General features: G+C 52.8%; 2 protein-coding genes across 2 annotated transcripts; one reads left to right on the top strand and one right to left on the bottom strand.

Moving 5' to 3' along the window:
* Positions 1-7,204: 7,204 nt before the first annotated feature.
* LOC129467517 (putative POM121-like protein 1) lies at positions 7,205-13,664 on the bottom strand. Its single transcript, XM_063622369.1, is given in 4 exon segments — positions 7,205-7,531; positions 7,613-8,872; positions 11,908-11,952; positions 13,584-13,664. Coding segments are annotated over 4 exon segments (1,554 nt in total). The 3' UTR covers positions 7,205-7,363.
* Positions 13,665-14,945: 1,281 nt separating this feature from the next.
* Positions 14,946-19,443, top strand: LOC129467321 (breakpoint cluster region protein-like). The gene is made up of 4 exons (XM_063623463.1): positions 14,946-16,529; positions 17,685-17,953; positions 18,429-18,591; positions 19,311-19,443. Exons 1-4 carry the CDS (start codon positions 16,455-16,457, stop codon positions 19,398-19,400), a joined length of 597 nt encoding a protein of 198 aa, XP_063479533.1. The 5' UTR covers positions 14,946-16,454; the 3' UTR covers positions 19,401-19,443.
* The last annotated feature ends 867 nt before the right edge of the window (positions 19,444-20,310 follow it).

The following is a 20,310-nucleotide window of genomic DNA, read 5'->3' as shown; positions in this document are numbered from 1 at the left end:
GGTGCCCCGTGTGTCAGTGGGCAGCTCCTGCTGAGCCCGCAGCTCGCTGGGGAGCCTGACAGCGGGGCCATGCGCCTGACACTCCTCTCTGCTTGTGGACCTGGCGAGGCAGGGAGCAGAAAACAGAGCCACTTGAAGGCTTTCTGTCTGCCTCTGTGTGCAGTGTGGATTTAGTTGTGCTTTTTTCTTGCTGGGAGAGCACAGCCACCATTTACAAGCAGTGTCACCCTCGTGGGTGGCGAGGACAGAACAGGAGCCTCTGCTGTCTGTACCTATCTGGGCCCGGTGGGCTCCCGTGTCCTGGCTTCCATCTCTGTCTCAGCGACCATCCAGCCCTGTGCAGGAACACATGTTGCTTAGAAAAGCCAAATCCAGCCCTTGTCTCGGTCTCCTCTGGTCTCATGATGTGCATCTGTTACCTTGAAACTGGAAACCAGTCTATCGATGTCTGTGCCAATTTTTGTTCCCTCCCCAACCTCCTTCCCCATACGACTTTTTATTCGTGTAGGATGTGTGCTGTCTAATGATGGGATGACCACACTTTTCCATGTTCTGAAAGTGCTCCTCTCCCGCAGGGCCCCAGGGCTGATGGTTGCTTTGGGTCTACAGCTACGTCTTACCCGCCTCCTGGCTCGAAAGCCTGTGTGGTGGCAAAGGGACCCTCCTGCCTCAGCCTGCCAAGTAGCTTGGACTATAGCTGTGTGCCATTGCACCTTATTTTATTATTATTTTGTAGACATGGGGTCTGGCTATGTTGTCCAGGCTATTCTCAAAATTCCCAGCCTCAAGTAATCCTCCCACCTCGGCCTCTCAAAGGTTGGGATTACAGGTGTGAGGCAAGGCACCCAGCTCAGCCACAGAGCCCTGTTGTATCTCTCTGACTAGGAGCAAGAGCTGACTGCCCCCTCATCCCCATTCCAGAGTATTGATTGGGGCTGTTTTCAGCCGAGGCCGGGCCACTGGCATGGCCCAGGGAGCGGGACCATTCACTGCTGCCCCAAAGCTGAGATCATTCCACCTCGACAAGACTCCCTCATCCAATCCCTTTACTTGACAGCTGGGGAAACCAATGCTCACAGAGCACCCCCAGCTCACTCGGGGTCTCAGAGCTGATCCATGAGCAGAGGCTGAGATCCTGGGATCTTGTCCCCCAGCCGCCCCGCAAGCTTGCTCCCTTTCTGCTGGAAGAGATGGGGCCGGACCTCGACCGGCAGCCCTGGCCTGGACATGACTGTGCTCGTGCAGGTATTCAGGCCCAGATGCCCCGGCATCATATTTTTTTCTTTTTTTGAGATGGTGTCTCACTCTATCGCCCAAGCTGGAGTGCAGTGGCATGAAATCGGCTCACTGCAACCTCTGCCTCCTGGTTAAAGTGATTCTTCTGCCTCAGCCTTCCAAGTAGCTGGGACTACAGGCTTGTACCACCACGCCTGACTAATTTTTGTATTTTTACTAGAGACGAGGTTTCCCCATGTTGGCCAGGCTCGTGTCGAACTCCTGACCTCAGGTGATCCACCTGCCTTGGCCTCCCAAAGTGCTAGGATTACAGGTGTGAGCCACTGCATCATTTAAATGTAGTGAGAGGCCGGGCGCGGTGGCTCATGCCTGTAATCGCAGTACTTTGAGAGGACGAGGCTGTCAGATCGCCTAAGGTCAGGAGCTCGAGACCAGCCCGGCCAAAGTGGTGAAACTGTGTCTCTATAAAAAAATAGAAAAAAATTATCCCTGCGTGGTGGTGCATACCTGTAGTCCCAGTTACTCAGGAGGCTGAGACATGAGAATCGCTTAAACCTCGGAGGCGGAGGCTGCAGTGAGCTGAGATGGCGCCACTGCACTCCAGCCTGGGTGACAGAGCAAGACCTTGTCTCTAAATAATTAAATAAATAAATATGGCCGAGCACGGTGCCTTAGGCCTGTAATCCCAACACTTTGGGAGGCTGAGGGAGGTGGTTCATGAGGTCAGGAGTCCAAGACCAGCCTGGCCAAGACGGTGAAACACTGTCTCTACTAAAAATACAAAAATTAGCCAGCTGTGGTGGCAGGCACCTGTAATCCCAGCTACTCAGGACACTGAGGCAGGAGAATCGCTTGAACCCGGAAGGCAGAGGTTGCAGTGAGCCGAGACTGCAGCGCTGCACTCTAGCCTGGGTGATGGAGCAAGACTCCATCTCAAATAAATAAATTAATAAATACAGAGCAAGATTCCATCGCAAATAAATAAATAAATGTACACCTGTAATCCTAGCACTTTGGGAGGCTAAGACAGGTCGATCACCTGAGGTCAGGAGTTTGAGACCAGCCTGACCGATATGGCATAACCCCATCTCTACTAAAAATACAAAAATTAGCTGAGCGTTTTGACGTGTGCCTGTCGTCCCAGATACTTGGGAGGCTGAGACAGGAGAATTGCTTGAACCCAGGAGGTGGAGGTTGCAGTGAGCCGAGATCTCGCCACTGCACTTCAGCCTGGGCGACAGAGTGATGAGACTCTGTCTAAAAAGGAATAAATAAAATACAAAATAAAAAAAAAAATGTAGTAAGATTGTAGAGTCGTGCCACGGAAGCGTGCTGGTCCTATCCATGTAGTGAAGGCTGATTTCATACACAAATATCACAAGAATTTTTTTTTCTTTTTCTTTTTTTTTTTTTTTTTTGAGACAGAGTCTCGCTCTGTCACCCAGGCTGGAGTGCAGTGGCGCGATCTTGGCTCACTGCGAGCTCTGCCTCCCAGGTTTATGCCATTCTCCTGCCTCAGCCTCTCGAGTAGCTGGGACTACAGGTGCCCGCCACCACGCCCAGATAATTTTTTTTGTATTTTTAGTGGAGACGGGGTTTCACCGCATTAGCCAGTTTAGTCTCGATCTCCTGACCTCGTGATCCGTCTGCCTCGGCCTCCCAAAGTGCTGGGATTACAGGCGTGAGCCACTGCGCCCAGCCACAAGAACTTTTATACCCACCCTTGAAAGAAAGATCGCCTTCGAAAGAAGCAGTCCTTGGACTGATGCATCGGCTGTCCCAAACAGCTCTGGAAAGACAAACAGAAAACAGAAAACGACACATTAAGCCCTTGAGGCCAAAATGCCCTTCCCCAGAGCAGCTGCCAGAAGACAGGGCACAGGATCGGGTTGGAGGTCACTTCTGGGTGAAGGAGAGAATGGTCAGACCCAGGGCAGGGGTGTCGGAGTCTAGTCGGCCTCACCGGAACAGAAGAGAGCTGCTTCATGATGGTCAGCTGACAGGCAGAGCCTTGCATAACCCAAGTTCTCACGGTACAGAGAGGCCAGCCAGTGCGGGGACAAAGGCATGCACTGAAATGGTTTCCTGGAAGACAGGGCCCAGTTGCATCTCTCAAATGGGACCAGATTGGAAAGGAGACCAGCTGCTTTGGGTAAATGAGGTCACTTCTGGATGAGCTCCCAAACTAGATGGTGCCGAGGGCCCTGGACCTGGCAGCTGGGCTGGACATGGCACGGCCCTGTACTCCAGGAAACGGCATCTCAGTGCTTGTCTGGCCAGTTCTCCAAAAGAACCATCCACGGGCCATTTTTCCATTCCCCTCCTGTGCACAGACTGGGCCGAGCCTGACCAGACACTTTCCCTTAGGGTTCTCAGTCACTGCCAAAACTTGAGCCTGGCAGTGAAGATATATGTTAAAATGTGACTCTGGGCCAGGCAATGGCTCATGCTTGTCAACCCAGTGCTTTGGGAAGGCTGAGCTGGGAGGGTCAATTGAGGTCAACAGTTCAAGGCCAACCTGAGGAACATAGATCTCTACAAAAAAATAAAAATTAGCCAGCTGTGGTGACATGCACTGGTAGTCTCAGCTACTCAGAAGGCTGAAGTGGCTTGAGCCCAGGAGTTCAAAGCTGCAGCTATGATGGTGCCATTGTATTCCAACATGAAAGACAGAGTGAGACCATGTCTTGAAAAAAGTAACAAACAAACTAGGTATAGAAGAAACATACCTGAAAATGGTTGGGCTGTGTGCAGTGGCTCACGCGTGTAATCCCAGCACTTTGGGAGGCTGAGGTGCGTGGATCACCTGAGGTCAAGAGTTCAAGACCAGCCTGGCCAACATGGTGAAACCCCATCTCTACTAAAAGTACGAAAATTAGCCAGGTGTGGTGGCATGAGCCAGGTATCCCAGCTACTTGGGAGGCTGAGGCAGGAGAATTGCTTGAACCCAGGAGGCAGAGGGAGCAGTGAGCCAAGATCACACCATTGCGCTCCACCCTGGGCGGCAAGAGTGAGACTCTGTCTCAAAAAACAAAAACAAACAAACAAACAAACAAAACAACGTACGTGAAAATAATAAAAGCTGATACGACAAAGCCATAGCTAACCTACTATAGAATGGGGAAAAGTTGAAAGCATTTCCTCTGTAAACAGGAACAAGACGAGGATGCCCGTTCTCACCACTCCTATTCGACATCACACAATCGGGCAAGAGAAAACAATAAAAGGCATCCACACTGGAAAAGAGGACATCGAATTCTTCTTGTCTGATGAAGATGTGATCTTGGATCTAGAAACGTGTAAAGGCTCCACCAGAAAACCCCTAGACTTGATAAATAAATTAATACAGTCATTTGCAGAATACAGAATCAACAACAACAACAAGAAAATCAGCAGCATTTCTATACACCAATAATGGTCTGGTTGGGAAAGAAATTAAGAAGGCAATCCCATTTACAATAGCAGCAACATGGAAAAATGTATGCCACAGAAGAGATTTTACCAAGGAGGTGAAAGATTTCTACAAGGAAAACTACAAAACACTGATGAAAATGTTTAAGAGGACAGAAAGAAATGGACAATCATTTCATGCTCATGGAAGGAATTCATAGCATTAAAATGACCACACTGCCCGAAGCAGTCTAGAGATTCAATACAACCCCTACCAAAATACCAATGTCATCACTCACAAAATTGGAAAGTCCTACAATTCATAAAAAAGAACCAAAAAAGAGCTCAAAGACCCCAAAGTCATGCTCAGCAAAAACAACAAAACTAGAGGCATCCCATTTCACTGCAAATTAGAACTACAAAATTTTTGACGAGTGCATAGTAACCAAAATAGTATAATCCTAGCATAAAACTAGACACTTAGATCAATGGGACAGATGAGAGAACCCAGAAAGACAGACACATGTTCACAGCCAATTGATCTTTGACAGAGCCGACAGAAACACACACTGGGGAAAGGACACTCTCTTCAATGAATGGTACTAGGAGGGCTGGATGGCCACATGCAGAAGAATGAAACTGGACCCTTATCTCTCAGCATATAGAAAAATCACTTCGAGATAGATTCAAGACTTAAATGTGAATGTTAAGATACGAAACTACAAAAATATTGGAAGGAAACCTAGAGAAAATAAGATACGAAACTACAAAAATATTGGAAGGAAATCTAGAGAAAACTCTTCTGGATCTCACTCTAGGGAAGGAATTTATGACGGGCTCAAAAGCCCGACATGGAGAAGGATGAGCTGGAGGATGGCCCATTGGACCTGTGTCCAGCAGAACTCCTGATGGCGCATGAGGGAGCCTTAGAGGCCAGGTTCCTCCTTGCTGTGCCCACGCGGGAAGTGGGGTTGCTAGGGTCAGAAGCCGGCCCAGACTTGCACGTGAAGCCTGCCTTGTTTTTGGTGACACTGGATCCCCGACTTGCAATTGCGGGCGTCAGCTTAAATGGTCCCCCAGGGATGTGATGGAAAGTAAAGACAAAAGCCTGCCTGCCTGCCTGCCTTCCTTCCTTCCTTCCTTCCTTCCTTCCTTCCTTCCTTCCTTCCTTCCTTCCTCCCTCCCTCTCTCTCTCTCTCTCTTTCTTTCTTTCCTTTTTTGAGACGGTCTCCCTCTGTTGCCCTGGCTGGAGTGTAGTGGCATGATCTCAGCTCACTGCAACCTCCCTGCCTGGGGCTCCCGTGATTCTCCTGCCTCGGCCTGCCGAATACCTGGGATTGCAGGCACACACCACCACACCTGGCTGGTTTTTGTATTTTTGGTGGAGACGGGGTTTCGCCCTGTTGGCCAGGCTGGTCTCCAACTCCTGACCTCGAGTGATCTGCCCGCCTCGGCCTCCCGAAGTGCTGGGATTACACACAGAGTCTCGCTCACTCAATGCTCAATGTTGCCCAGGCTGGAGTGCAGTGGCGTGATCTCGGCTCGCTACAATCTCCACCTCCCAGCCGCCTGCCTTGGCCTCCCAAAGTGCTAAGATTACAGCCTCTGCCCGACCGCCGCCCCGTCTAGGAAGTGAGGAGCGTCTCTGCCTGGCCACCCATCGTTGGGATGTGAGGAGCGCCTCTGCCCGGCCGCCCTGTCTGGGAAGTGAGGAGCGCCTCTGCCCGGCTGCCCATCGTCTGGGATTTGAGGAGAGCCTCTGCCCAGCAACCCCATCTGGGATGTGAGGAGCGCCTCTGCCCGGCCGCCCCATCTGGGAAGTGAGGAGTGCCTCTGCCTGGCCGCTGTGCAACCTTCCAAGTGTGAAGTGACAGCCTTTCTGCAGGTGTACCCAACAGCTCTGTAGAGACAGCGACCATCGAGAACGAGCCATGATGACAATGGCGGTTTTGTCGAAAAGAAAAGGGGGAAATGTGGGGAAAAGAGAGATCAGATTGTTACTGTGTCTGTGTAGAAAGAAGTAGACATAGGAGACTCCATTTTGTTCTGTACTAAGAAAAATTCTGCCTTAGGATGCTCTTAATCTATAACCTTACCCCCAAACTCGTGCTCTCTTTGAAACATGTGCTGTGTCAACTCAGGGTTAAATGGATTAAGGGCTGTGCAAGATGTGCTTCTTTAAACAGATGCTTGAAGGCAGCGTGCTCGTTAAGAGTCATCACCACTCCCTAATCTCAAGTGCCCAGGGACACGAACACTGCGGAAGGCCGCAGGGACCTCTGCCTAGGAAAGCCAGACACCTTTGTTCACGTGTTTATCTGCTGACCTTCTCTCCACTATCATACCATGACCCTGCCACGTCCCCCTCTCCGAGAAACACCCAAGAATGATCAATAAATACTAAGGGAACTCAAATAAAAAAAATAAATAAATAAAAAGAAAAGTAAAATGGCCAAGAAACTCTTAGAACACGCTTTACAGTTCTAAAAATGTTTATCTTTTCTATTCTTTAATTGACTGAGGCTTCTGTTTAGGTTAATGCCATAAATGTTGATGACACAAAAGTGAAGTACAGAAAGAAAGTTAATAAAAATATTTATTTGGCATCTGGCAAACAACAACAACAAAAAAAACAAAAGTGCCACCCAACAGAGTTGCTCCCTGTGCCAGGTCCCGTGGTCACCATGGAAGTGCTCTGCCTGGGGGCGCCCTGGTGTTCAGGCCCCCTCATGCCCTGTTACCAATTGGCCTTTCTCTTTAAAGGGTTTCTTCTGACGGAATGCCGAGCTCCGTCCGCCTCACTACTGTCGATTTCCATGGGCGTGGGTGGGGGGCTGGAACTGGCTCCAGAAATGCTTCCGTCCATGCTTGCAGCTGGGAAGGGTGCAGCAATCAGCCAGAGGACCTGGGCTGAGGCCCAGAAGTAGAAAAATGTGGGAGGAAGGGGAAATGAGGAGCCGAAGGGTGTAGCAATCAGCCAGAGGACCTGGGCTGAGTCCCAGAAGTAGAAAAAGGTGGGAGGAAGGGGAAATGAGGAGACGAACAGGAGGGAGCCTGGTGGTCTGTGCTGCATCCCAAACACAGGAGCTGTAGAGGGGGCCCCTGCAGCAGAAGCTAGGGGGGCCACTAGGCCCAGGCCGTCTTGGGGCTTGTGTCCCTCCTGCTGTGCATCCATACTGGGTGCTTTAGAAACAGAAGGCAGACCAGAAGCCCCTGTTGCAAGTGAGCACGAAGTGTAGGAAGGCCTTGAGGGTCTGCAGTCCGAGATGGCCTTGGCCTCAACCTGCAGTGCACTGTTGATCCGCTGGAACGCAGCCTTCTTCTCCCGGTCCAGGTCTTCAGCAGTGACCCGGAACCCCAGCTCTAAGGGAGGTGGCATCTTCAGAGGCTCCCCTCGCCTGCGTGGCAGCAGGGGAAACTTGCGTCCACGGGGCCTAGAGGCCTGGGATCTGGGGGAGCCATTCCTGGGGGCGAGTGTCTGCCCTGGTGCACACTGAGTGTGACCTGAAGAGACAGCCTGAGGTCTGTCCTCACTGCCCTTCTTTGAGGAACTGAGGGTCGGCTGGCAGTGGGATGAGGCTGGCCCCCTCCTCCGCTTTAGCCACGGGAAGCCTCCCGTGGAGCTGTAGGAGCTCGAGATGGCGTTTCGTTTGGTGCATGAGCTGGTGCAGGAGGTCTGGGATCTCTGCGTATCGCCCACTTCTGACCTCTGGGCATGGAGGACTCTCTGCAGAGGCCCGGGCCTGGGCACGAAGGGAGAGAGGCCTCCATTGTCCCGCAGGGGCCGAAACGCAGAGCGTGCATCCCCGGTGACCTCAGGGACCCTTCGGTGATCATCAAATCCTTGGACTCTGGGGTCCTTGTCCTGCTCAGGCATCCCTGCCCTGCTCTCCTTCAGGGCCCTCAACAATACCTTCCCTGGTCACGAGTCTGGGGACAGCCGGGTGTTGCGGGCCCCAAAGGGGTGACTTCCTGCTCCTGGGCCCCACAGAGAGTCCTTGTGCTCAGTGCAGTGGCTGAGCTGGAGGATGCCCTGGAATTCGGAGCACACAGCACTGGCTTGCTGATCCCGGAAGGAAGACAGGGCTTGCAGGATCACGGAACGATTGTCTTGACACCACTGATGTGAAGTGTCCCGGTGCTTGTAGGATGGCCTGCCACTCAGACCAGGGGCAGGAGCAACGGGGAGATCCCACAGGCAAAGTGAACTGGGGGATGGGCTGAACGGGCTCCAGGCAATTGAGCCCTACTGGCAGGTCCTCGGCCTGGGCCCAGACAGGAATAAGGGGCACAGAGTGCCCAGGTCACCGCTCCTGGGAGCAGTGGGGATCGGTCGGATGCTTCAGCTCTCGAGAGGTGGGCTCTGAGCGTCCTCGTCGAGCTACCAACTTGGCCAAAGGCTAAGCCAGCAATGAGCTGTGTTGCCGGCCGATGCGCCTTTTAAACCTGCGGGAGTGGCTGCGTGTGCACATAATGGCGCCAGTAACAGAGCAACCTTTATGTTGCGGGGCAACGCGCCTTTTAAACCTGAGGGAGTGGCTGCGTGTGCACATAATGGCGCCAGTGACAGAGCGACCTTAACGCAGCAAGGTACGCGCGCAACGCACTTGCTGGCAATGGCGGGAGGCGAATGTGGGCGGGGGGCATGCAATAGGTACTGGAAGGAAAGACGCGGGCACAAAGGACGCGGGAAGAACAGGTACCAACAATGGCTGCAGATCTGCCCGTGGATCGCTGAAGATTCCTGTTCTCCTGCTCAGGCGGGGATTGCAGTGAGCTGAGATCGCACCATTGCAGTCCAGCCTGGGCAACAAGAGCGAAACTTTGTCACAGACACACACACACACAAAAGAAAGAAAGAAAAAATAGTGGCCAGGTGTGGCGGCTCACGCATCCCAGCACTTTGGGATGTCGGGGCGGGCGGATCAGGAGATCACGAGTTGGAGAAAAGCCTGGCCAACATAGTGAAACCCCGTCTCTACTAAAAATACAAAATATTAGCCGGGTGTGGTGGCGGGCGCCTATAGTCCCAGCTACTCCGGAGGCTGAGGCAGGAGAGTGGCGTGAACTCGGGAGGCAGAGCTTGCAGTGACCGGAGATCTCGCCACTGCACTCCAGCCTGGGTGACAGTGCGAACCTACGTCTCAAAAAAAAAAAAAAAAAAAAAAAAAAGAGAGAGAGAGAGAGAGACAGAGAGAAAAAGGTTTATTAATTTAATGCACTTTTATGCCTGTGTTCTTCAATTTCCTTAGGAAACACCCACACTTGAGAGCTGGGACTGTGGCCCTGATTGTGGACATGAAATATATGGTTTCTTGCAAAAATTGACAGTAAATAATTACGATTTAGTTGAGCTAGAAATCTATTTGGTTTCTTCCATATTTTTCCAAAATTTTCATCCTTTTTTTTTTTTTCTTTTTGAGATGGAGTTTCGCTCTTGTCCCCCAGGCTGGAGTGCAATGGCGCCATCTCAGCACCTGCTGGCGATGGGGGGAGGCTGGGGGACGCTCGCGGGATAGGTACTGGAAGGAGAGGCGCTCTTACAAAGCAATGGGAAGACCAGGCGCGCACAATGGCTGCAGATCCGCCAGTGGATCGCTGAAGATGCCTGCTCTCCTGCTCAGGCGGGGATTGCAGTGAGCTGAGATCGCACCATTGCACTCCAACCTGGGCAACAAGAGCGAAACTTCATCACAGGCACGCACACACACACACACACACACACACACACACACACACACGAAAGAAAGAAAAAATAGTGGCCAGGTGTGGGGGCTCACGCATCCCAGCACTTTGGGATGTCGGGGCGGGCGGATCAGGAGATCAGGAATTGGAGACCAGCCTGGCCAACATAGTGAAACCCCGTCTCTAGTAAAAATACAAATTTAGTCAGACATGGTGACACGCGCCTGTAGTACCAGCTACTCGGGCGGCTGAGACAGCACAATGACTCGAACCCGGGGTCGGGGCAGGGATTGTGATGCGCCGAGATCGCGTCACTGCACTCCAGCCTGGGCAACAGAGCCAGACTCTGTCTTTTTTTTTTTTTTTTTTTTTTTTTTTTTTGAGACGGAGTCTCCCTCTGTCGCCCAGGCTGGATTCCAGTGGCCTGATCTCGGCTCACCGCAAGCTCCGCCTACCGGGTTCACGCCATTCTCCTGCCTCAGCCTCTGGAGTAGCTGCGACTACAGGCGCTCGCGACCACACCCGGCTAATTTTTTGTATTTTTAGTAGAGACGGGGTTTCACCGTGGTAGCCAGGATGCTCTCGATCTCCTGACCTCGTGATCAGCCCGCCTCGGCCTACCAAAGTGCTGGGATTAAAGGCGTGAGCCACCGCGCCCGGCCGAGACTCTGTCTTAACAAAAAAAGGCCGGGCGCAGTGGCACTTTGGGAGGCAGAGGAGGGCGGATCACGACGTCAGGAGTTGGTGACCAGCCTGGCCAACATAGCGAAACCCCGTCTCTACTAAAACTACAAAAAATTAGCCGGGCATGGCCGGGCGCGGTGGCTCACGCTTGTAATCCCAGCACTTTGGGAGGCCGAGGCGGGCGGATCACGAGGTCAGGAGATCGAGACCACGGTGAAACCCCGTCTCTACTAAAAAATACAAAAAAAACATTAGCCGGGCGTGGTGGCGGGCGCCTGTAGTCCCAGCTACTCGGAGAGGCTGAGGCAGGAGAATGGCGTGAACCCGGGAGGCGGAGCTTGCAGTGAGCCGAGATTGCGCCACTACACTCCAGCCTGGGCGACAGAGCGAGACTCCGTCTCAAAAAAAAAAAAAAAAAAAAAAATTAGCCGGGCATGGTGGCGGGCGCCTGTAGTCCCAGCTACTCCCGAGGCTGAGGCAGGAGAAAGGCGTGAACTTGGGAGGCGGAGGTTGCAGTGACCTGAGATCTCGCCACTGCACTCCAGCCTGGGTGACAGTGCGAACCTCTGTCTCAAAAAATAAATAAATAAATAAATAAATAAATAAATAAATAAATAAATAAGAGAGCGAGAGACAGAGAGAAAAATTTTATTAATTTAATGCACTTTTATGCCTGTGTTCTTCAATTTGCTTCGGAAACACCCACACTTGAGAGCTGGGACTCTGGCCCTGATTGTAGACATGAAATATACGGTTTCTTGCAAAAAATAGACACTGAATAATTACGAGTTAGTTGAGCTAAAAATCCATTTGGTTTCTTCCATATTTTTCCAAAATTTTCATCCTTTTTTTTTTAAGATAGAGTTTCGCTCTGGTCCCCCAGGCTGGAGTGCAATGGCGCGATCTCAGCACCTGCTGGCGATAGGGGGAAGCTGGGGGACGCTTGCGGGATAGGTACTGGAAGGAGAGGCGCGCGCACAAAAGATATGGGAAGACTAAGCGCTCACAATGGCTGCAGATCCGCCAGTGGATCGCTGAAGATTCCTGCTCTCCTGCTCAGGCCAGGATTGCAGTGAGCTGAGATAGCACCATTGCACTCCAACCTGGGCAACAAGAGCGAAACTTCATCACGCACACACACACACAAACACACACACACACACACACACACACACACAAAAGAAAGAAAGAAAAAATAGTGGCCAGGTGTGGGGGCTCACGCATCCCAGCACTTTGGGATGTCGGGGCAGGCGGATCAGGAGATCAGGAGTTGGAGACCAGCCTGGCCAACATAGTGAAACCCCGTCTCTAGTAAAAATACAAATTTAGTCAGACGTGGTGGCACGCGCCTGTAGTACCAGCTACTCGGGCGGCTGAGACAGCACAATGACTTGAACCCGGGGTCGGGGCAGGGATTGTGATGCGCCGAGATCGCGTCACTGCCCTCTGGTCTGGGCAACAGAGCCAGACTCTGTCTTTTTTTTTTTTTTTTGAGACGGAGTCTCAAAATAATAAACCTTTTTCTCTCTGTCTCGCTCTCTGTCTCTCTTTTTTTTTTCAAGACGGAGGTTTGCACTGTAACCCAGGCTGGAGTGCAGTTGCGAGATCTCAAGTCACCGCAAGCTCCGCCTACCGGGTTCAAGCCATTCTCCTGCCTCAGCCTCGGGAGTAGCTGGGACTACAGGCGCCGGCCATCACGCCCGGCTAATTTTTTGTAGTTTTAGTAGAGACGGGGTTTCGCTATGTTGGCCAGGGTGGTCTCCCAACTCCTGACCTCGTGATCCGCCCGCCTCCACCTCCCAAAGTGCCACCGTGCCCGGCCTTTATTTTTAAGAAAGAGTCTCGGCCTGGCGCGGTGGCTCACGCCTTTAATCCCAGCACTTTGGTAGGCCGAGGCGGGCTGATCACGAGGTCAGGAGATCGAGACCATCCTGGCTAACACTGTGAAACCCCGTCTCTACTAAAAATACAAAAAATTAACCGGGCGTGGTGGCGCGCGCCTGTAGTCCCAGCTACTCCAGAGGCTGAGGCAGGAGAATGGCGTGAACCCGGTAGGCGGAGCTTGCGGTGAGCCGAGATGGCGCCACTGCACTCTAGGCTGGGAGAGAGAGGGAGACTCCGTCTCAAGAAAAAAAAAAAAAAAAGACAGATCATTTCTTTGTTGCCCAGGCTGGAGTGCAGTGGCGTGATCTCGGCGCATCACAATCCCTTCCCCGCCCCCAGGTTCAAATGATTCTCCTGCCTCAGCCGCCGGAGTAGCTGGTACTACAGGCGCGTGCCACCATGTCTGGCTAAATATGTATTTTTACTAGAGACGGGGTTTCATTATGTTGGCCAGGCTGGTCTCCAACTCCGGATCTCGTGATCTGTCCGTCCTGACCTTCCAAAGTGCTAGGATCATAGGCATAAGCCACCACGCCGGGCCTCTTTTTTTTCTTTTTCTTTTTTTTTATTTTGAGACGGAGTTTTGCTCTTGTTGCCCAGGCTGGAGTGCAATAGTGCGATCTCAGCTCCCTGCAATCTCCACCTCAGCAGGAGAGCAGGAATCTTCAGTGATCCACGGGCAGATCTGCAGCCATTGTGGGCACCTGTTCTTCCCGCGACCTTTGTGCCGGCGTCTCTCCCTCCAATACCTCTTGCATGCCCCCCCCAGGTCTGCCGGCCGCCATTGCCAGCAGGTATCTTGCACGGGTACCTTGCAGCGCTAATTAACCCGTTAAGGTTGCTCTGTCACTCGCGCCATTCTGTGCACGCGCACCCCCTCCCTCAGGTTTAAAAGATGCGCTGCCCGGCAACCTTGCCGCGCTAATCTGTTAAGGTCGCTCTGTCACTCGCGCGGGTTCTTTGCATGCTCAGCCACTCCCTCAGGTTTAAAAGGCGCGTTGCCCGGCAACAGAAGAAACTGTTGGCTCAGTCTTTGGCCGAGTTGGCAGCTCGACGAGGACGCTCAGAGCCCAGCTCTCGAGAGTTCAAGCATCCGACGGTTCCCCACTGCTCCCAGGAGCCGTTACCTGGGCACTCTGTGCCCCTCATTCCTGTCCGGGCCCAGGCCGAGGACCTGCCAGTAGGGCTCAGTTGCCTGGAGCCCGTTCAGCCCATCCCCTAGTTCACTTTGCTTGTGGGATCTCCCCGTTGCTCCTGCCCCTGGACTGAGTGGCAGGCCATCCTACAAGCACCTGGACACTTGGCATCAGTGGTGTCAAGATAACACTAAGAAGGTTTTCCGTGATCCTGCAAGCCCTGTGTTCCTTCCTGGTGATACTGCCTTTAATTTCATGGCACAGGTACCACAGCAAGCCAGTGCTGTGTGCTCCGAGTTCCAGCGCATCCTCCAGCTCAGCCACTGCCCTGAGCACAAGGACTCTCTGTGGGGCCCAGGAGCAGGAAGTCACCCCTTTGGGGCCCACAACACCCAGCTGTCCCCAGACTCGTGTCCAGGGAAGATCATGTCGAGGGCCCTGAAGGAGAGTGGGGCAGGGATGCCTGAGCAGGACAAGGACCCCAGAGTCCCAAGAGAATCCTGATGATCAGAGAAGGGTCCCCGAGGTCACCGGGGATGCACGGTCTGCATTTAGGCCCCTGCGGGATAATGAAGGCCACTCTCCCTTTGTGCCCAGGCCCGGGCCTCTGCAGAGAGACCTCCATGCCCAGAGGTCAGAAGTCAGATCCAACCAGACATCCCAGCCCTCCTGCACCAGCTCATGCACCAAACGCAATGCCATCTCGAGCTCCTACAGCTCCACGGGAGGCTTCCCGTGGCTAAAGCAGAGGATGGGGTCAGCCTCATCCCACTGCCAGCTGACCGTCAGGTCCTCATGTTTGCTGTCTATAAAATCATCTGGGCCAGGTGCTTTTCTTTGGTTTTGTCTTTTTGTGAGATTTTTGAGGGGATGGGATACAGATTTTAAAATAAACATTCAATTCCTTTAATGGTTCTAGATCTAGACAAAGTTTTCTGTTTCTCCCTACTTCGTTTTTATGCAGTTATATTTTTCTTTTGAGACAGAATTTCTCTGTTGCAGTCACGTGATCTTGGCTCACTGCAACCTCTGCCTCCCAGGTTCAAGTGATTCTCCCACCTCAGCCTCCCGAGTAGCTGGGGTTACAAGCATGTGCCACCATGCCCAGCTAATTTTTATATTTTTAGTAGAGTTGGGGTTTTACTATGTTGGCCAGGCTGCTCTCGAACTCCTGAGGTTGAGTGATCCGCCAACCTCGGCCTCCCAAAGTGCTGGGATTACAAGCATTAGACACCCCACTTGGCCTGAAGTTATATTTTTCTATAAAACTGCCTGTTTTGATATTTTAAAAAATCACTGGCATAACGTGGTTTATGTAATGTCCTTATGATTTTTGTCTTAATATTATTTATTTATTTATTTATTTTATATATTTATTTAGAGATTGAGTCTTGCTCTATTGCCCAGGCTGGAGTGCAGTGGCCTGATCTTGGCTCACTGCAACCTCTGCCTCTCAGGTTCAAGCAATTCTCGTGCCTCAGCTTCCTGAGTAGCTGGGATTATAGGCACCCACCACCACACGAAGCTATTTTTGTGTGTGGTTTGTTGTTGTTGTTGTTGTTGTTGTTGTTTCTTTTTGTGAGACAAAGTTTCGCTGTTGTTGCCCAGGCTGGAGTACAATGGCACAACCTCAGCTCAGCACAACCTCCATCTCCCAGGTTCAAGCGGTTCTCCTGCCTCAGCCTCCTGGGTGGCTGGGATTACAGGCATGCGCCACTACGCCAGGCTAATCTTGTATTTTTAGTAGAGATGGGTTTCTCCATGTTGGTCACGCTGGTCTCGACCTCCTGAACTCAGGTGATCTGCCCGCCTCAGCCTCCCAAAGTGCTGGGATTACAAGGGTGAGCCACAGCGCCTGGCCATTTTCGTATTTTTAGTAGAGATGGAGTTTCACCATGTTGGCCACGCTGGTCTCAAACTCCTGACCTCAAGTGATCTGCCAGTCTCGGCCTCCCAAAGTGCTAGGATTACAGGCGAGAGCCACCGCACCCGGCCTAGCCACCACGCCTGGCCCACTTATTTCTAAATAGACAATACATTTGTATATTTCAAAATTCAGAAAGCACCATCTCAACCCCGTCCCTATTCCTGTAGCTTCTCAGATGCAACCAAATAGATTCAGTTTCTTGGTATCTTTCTAGAGGTAGTTTATGAACATAAGCAAATATCCAAATAAACAAATATGTTCTTTTGCTTTTTTTATACAAACGTTACTTTATTGTACCTATTGATCTGTTCCTTTCTCTTTCTTTCTTTTTATTATTTTATTTTATTTTTTGAGAATAAAAAGGTCTTGCTCTGTGGCCTAAGCTGGAGTATAGTTGTGCAATCTGGGCTCACTGCAGCCTTCACCTCCCAGGCTCAAGCGATCCTCCCACCTCAGCCTCCCGAATAGCTGGGACTACAGGGATATGCTACGAAGCCCGGCTAACTTTTTGTATGTGTTGTAAAGGCAGAGTTTCACCGTGTTGCCCAGGCTGGTCTCAAACTCTTGGACTCCTGCGATCTGCACAGGTAGGCCTCCCAAAGTGCTAGGATTACAAGCATGAGCCACCACGCCCAGCCTCCACCTCTTACAGTGGACCTGATATTATAATGCCCACTTCCTATGATGAAAAGGAACTGAATGAGTATGGAATCTCTAGGACCACGCTGGCATATAATGGGCCCTTGGGGTTTAGTTTAGTAGCAAATTAAAAGGTTCCCATTCCTCAAAACCTTCTATAGACATCTTTCAGGAAACTGCCATGGATAAATATCTGCAAATCAAAGCAAAACTTTAGGGACAAACTACATCAGTCTTCACCGGTGAATTTTGCATCTATGATGCAAATGACACCCCCTCTAAGGTGTTACCCTTCTGCAGTGCACTACCTGTGCAACTGTCCTCAGCAAAGAGGACTTGGCCTCGTGGGAGATGTCTCCTCCATGTGCACTGCTGCCCTTGGAGGCTGTGAAAAGTGAGGTGTGGGAACCTGAGCTGTGCCCTCTCTGCCATGGTCAGCATTTTAACCCAACCTCAGAAAGCAGGGGACCAAAACCGAGCCTGTCCTGGAAGACCTTGCCCATCCCCAGAGGGCTCCCCGTCCGTATTTCTCAAGGAGGCCACGTGGGTGAAATGGTCAGCACTGCCGTGCTGTGGGGTCCTAAAGTCTGCTGTCCTCCTTCCTGCGGACCAGGGCTGAACGCTGGTGCCCAGGCGCTCTTGCCATGGGTCCTGGTGCAGCCAAGCATGGTTTCAAACATGACCTGACCCTTAGTCAACCTGGAGGCTGATGTCTAGAGTGGGCGCTGGCGTCTGCAGCACCTGGAGCCTCTGCATCACCCTTAGGGCAGGTCTGCCTCCCAGGCCCATGCACAGAGGAGCTGGTCTCCCAGCCTGCAGGTGCCCCTGTGGTGTCCAGGACGACGAGGGGGTCTCTCCATACTTGGTGGGGCTGGGGCCCTCCTACTTCCCACCTCCTTGTGTCCCTCACTCCCCTGTTTCATTCCATGCCGAACCTCCGCTGCCTCGGGCTCCCCTGGGGAGGGGGTGGTGGCAGGAGTTGCCCAAGGGCAGCTCTGCCCATGAGCAGCTGCTCTAGTGGCTCCTCCTGCTGCTGTTTGCCGGGTGCTGCTGACCCCTGCGAGGTAGAGAAAAGGCGTTCAGGTGGTTCACACCCCACACAGGTGCCCCTCGCAGGGTCATTACTGGTGGCCAGCGCTGTGTGTGTGACGATGATGACAAGCCTAAACTGCACAAGGACTCATGTCCCGGGCGCTCCATGTGACCACCTCCGGAGAGGTCTCTGGCTCGTTGTGACCCCAAGGAGTAACCCACTGCCTCCTGCAGCTCTTCCAGACCCAGTTGCAAAGAAGAGCTGCATGCTCAACCTGCTGCTGTCCCTGCCAGAGGCCAACCTGCTCCCCTTCCTTTTCCTTCTGGACCACCTGAAAAGGTAGCCCAGCTCTCCCGTAGCTGCCTGGGGCTCCAGGTCCCCAGGCCGCGGGGTGCCCCTCTGCTCCCACCAGACCCCCAGCACCAAGGACATTTTCCCCTGACCCCTGTCTGCAGTAACTCACTGCTTCTAAGGACTAGCACCACTGCCACCCCTGCCCCTGCCTCTCCTCTTTGCCACCCTCCTCCCTCTGCACTGTGGCCTTAACAAAGAGCTCAGAGCTTTGGACACGGCCAGCAGTGCACTTGGACCCCTCTCTTCCCTCCCAACCACATCATGAAAACCTCCCCACCAGCCCAGAGCTGGCCCCTTGTCCTGGGCCACTGAGACCCAGAAGTACCAGGGCTGAAGTCAGCTTGCAGCACAGCCAGGGTCGAGGTCACTCCCTCCCTGAGGACTCCAGCACGGCACAGCCCCTCTGCCTCTCTCCTGGTGGTGGCATTGTAATGACACCCTCTGCTTTGGTCCTCTACAGGGTGGCAGAGGAGGAGGCAGTCAATAAGATGTCCCTGCACAACCTCGCCACGGTCTTTGGCCCCACGCTGCTCCAGCCTTCCGAGAAGGAGAGCAAGCTCCCTGCCAATCCAAGCCAGCCTATCACCATGACCGACAGCAGGTCCTTGGAGATCATGTCCCAGGTATGGGAAGACAGTCTCCAGCCCATGCCACCCCAGCCTGACAGAGGTGGCCTCTGCCTGCCCCACCCCTAGTCCTGCCCATCTTCCTACTTGCATCGTATGTGGTGGTGGCTGAGATTCAGAGAGAGGGACTTGCCTAGGTTTGCATGGATGGGAGTGATAGGGGATGGCCAGGCCACCTCCTGGTCCTGCTGGTGCACCTTGCTGGGGGCTTAAAACCACCCCAAGTGTTCGGGTATGGTGGCTCATGCCTGTAATCCCAGCACTTTGTGAGACCGAGGCAGGAAAACCGAACCCAGGTGTTTGAGACCAGTCTGGGCAATGTAGCAAACCCTGTCTCTAGAAAAAATACAAAGAAAAATTAGCCAGGCATTGTGGCACACACCTGTAATCCTAGGTATCTGGGAGGCTGACACAGGAGGATTGCTTGAGCCCAGGAGTTAGAGGCTGCAGTGACCTACGATGGAGCTGCTGTACTCCAGCCGGGGGACAGAGAAAGGCCCTGTGCGTCTCTAAAATAAATAACCACCCCCCACCCAACAAGTCATGCCTTGTCAGGACCCCACCCCACCCCCGTCTCACTGTCAGGGGTTCATGACACCAGCAGGGGTTTCTAGCATCTAAGGTGGACTTGGTGACTTGGGTCCCAAAGACCTCCCCACCAGCAGCTGTGAGCTCCCCTCTGAGCCACTCTCCTCTTCCCCACTCTGCGAGGGCAGGTCGAGGTGCTGCTGTACTTCCTGTGGCTGGAGGCCATCCCTGCCCTGGACAGCAAGAGACAGAGCATCCTGTTCTCCACCGATGTCTAAAGGTCCCAGTCCATCTCCTGGAGGCTGACAGACAGCCTGGAAACCTCTGGCTTATCAAGCCATCTGTAGAGTGGGAATCAAGATTTTCTGAGGCATCCTTGGGCCACCCCCAAGTGTCAGGCCATCTGCCAAGAGACAGCGGCCCAAAGCGGAAGGACAGGTGGCCTGGGCAGGTCCCGCCCAGGTCTGAGAGCCCCAGGCTGGCCTCAGACTGTGGGTTTTTTATGTGGCCACCCGAGGGCGCCCCCAAGCCAGTTCATCTCAGAGTCCAGGCCTGGCCCTGGGAGACAGGGTGAAAGGAGTGGTTTTTATGAACTTAACTTATAGAGTCTAAAAGATTTCTACCGAATCACTTGTCGAGATGTGCCCTCTCTGGGGAGGAGGGAACGTGACCGGATTCCCTCACTATTGTATCTGGAATAAACGCTGCTGCTTCATCCTGTGGGGCCAAGGCCTGTGTGGGTGGGGCCTCTTCCATTCCCTGACTTAGAAACCACACTCCACTTAGAACAGGGTTGGAGAGGCTTAGTCAGCACTGGGGAGCGTTTGGACTCCATTCTTGCCTTTCTTCTTTTTCTTTCCAGAAGGATTTTTGTGCAGAAATGGGTCTTTTGTTGCCGTGTTTGTCCTCCTTGGAAGGCAGCTCAGAAGGCCCATGAAATGTCGGGCGACAGGACCCCCAGGGAGAGAATCCCAGGCTACGCACTTTAGGGTTCCTTCTCCAGGGAGAGCGACCTCGTCCCCCGATCCTGACCGCCCTTCCGGCCCAGGCTCTCGTGTTTGGCTTCCACAGGCCGGGAATTCTCTGGCTTCTCTGCCCACACACTCCCTGCCCCAAGTGTCCCTGCCCCTGCCCCAGCACAGCTGACTCCATTTCTGTCCTCTCAGCTCAGTGGACTGGCTCAACTTT

The sequence above is a fragment of the Symphalangus syndactylus genome, chromosome 18, assembly GCF_028878055.3.
Source record: "Symphalangus syndactylus isolate Jambi chromosome 18, NHGRI_mSymSyn1-v2.1_pri, whole genome shotgun sequence".
Lineage (NCBI taxonomy): Eukaryota > Metazoa > Chordata > Mammalia > Primates > Hylobatidae > Symphalangus > Symphalangus syndactylus.
The sequence above is the reverse complement of the archived record's forward strand: the minus strand, read 5'-3'. Positions and strand labels throughout refer to the sequence as shown.

Coding starts and splice junctions, on each gene's coding strand:
- LOC129467321 (XM_063623463.1), top strand. CDS start 16,455: ATGTGTTGTAAAGGCAGAGTTTCACCGTGTTGCCCAGGCTGGTCTCAA. Junction 16,530..17,684: donor GACTCCTGCGATCTGCACAG/GTAGGCCTCCCA, acceptor CACCCCACACAG/GTGCCCCTCGCAGGGTCATT. Junction 18,592..19,310: donor CCTTGGAGATCATGTCCCAG/GTATGGGAAGAC, acceptor CTGCGAGGGCAG/GTCGAGGTGCTGCTGTACTT.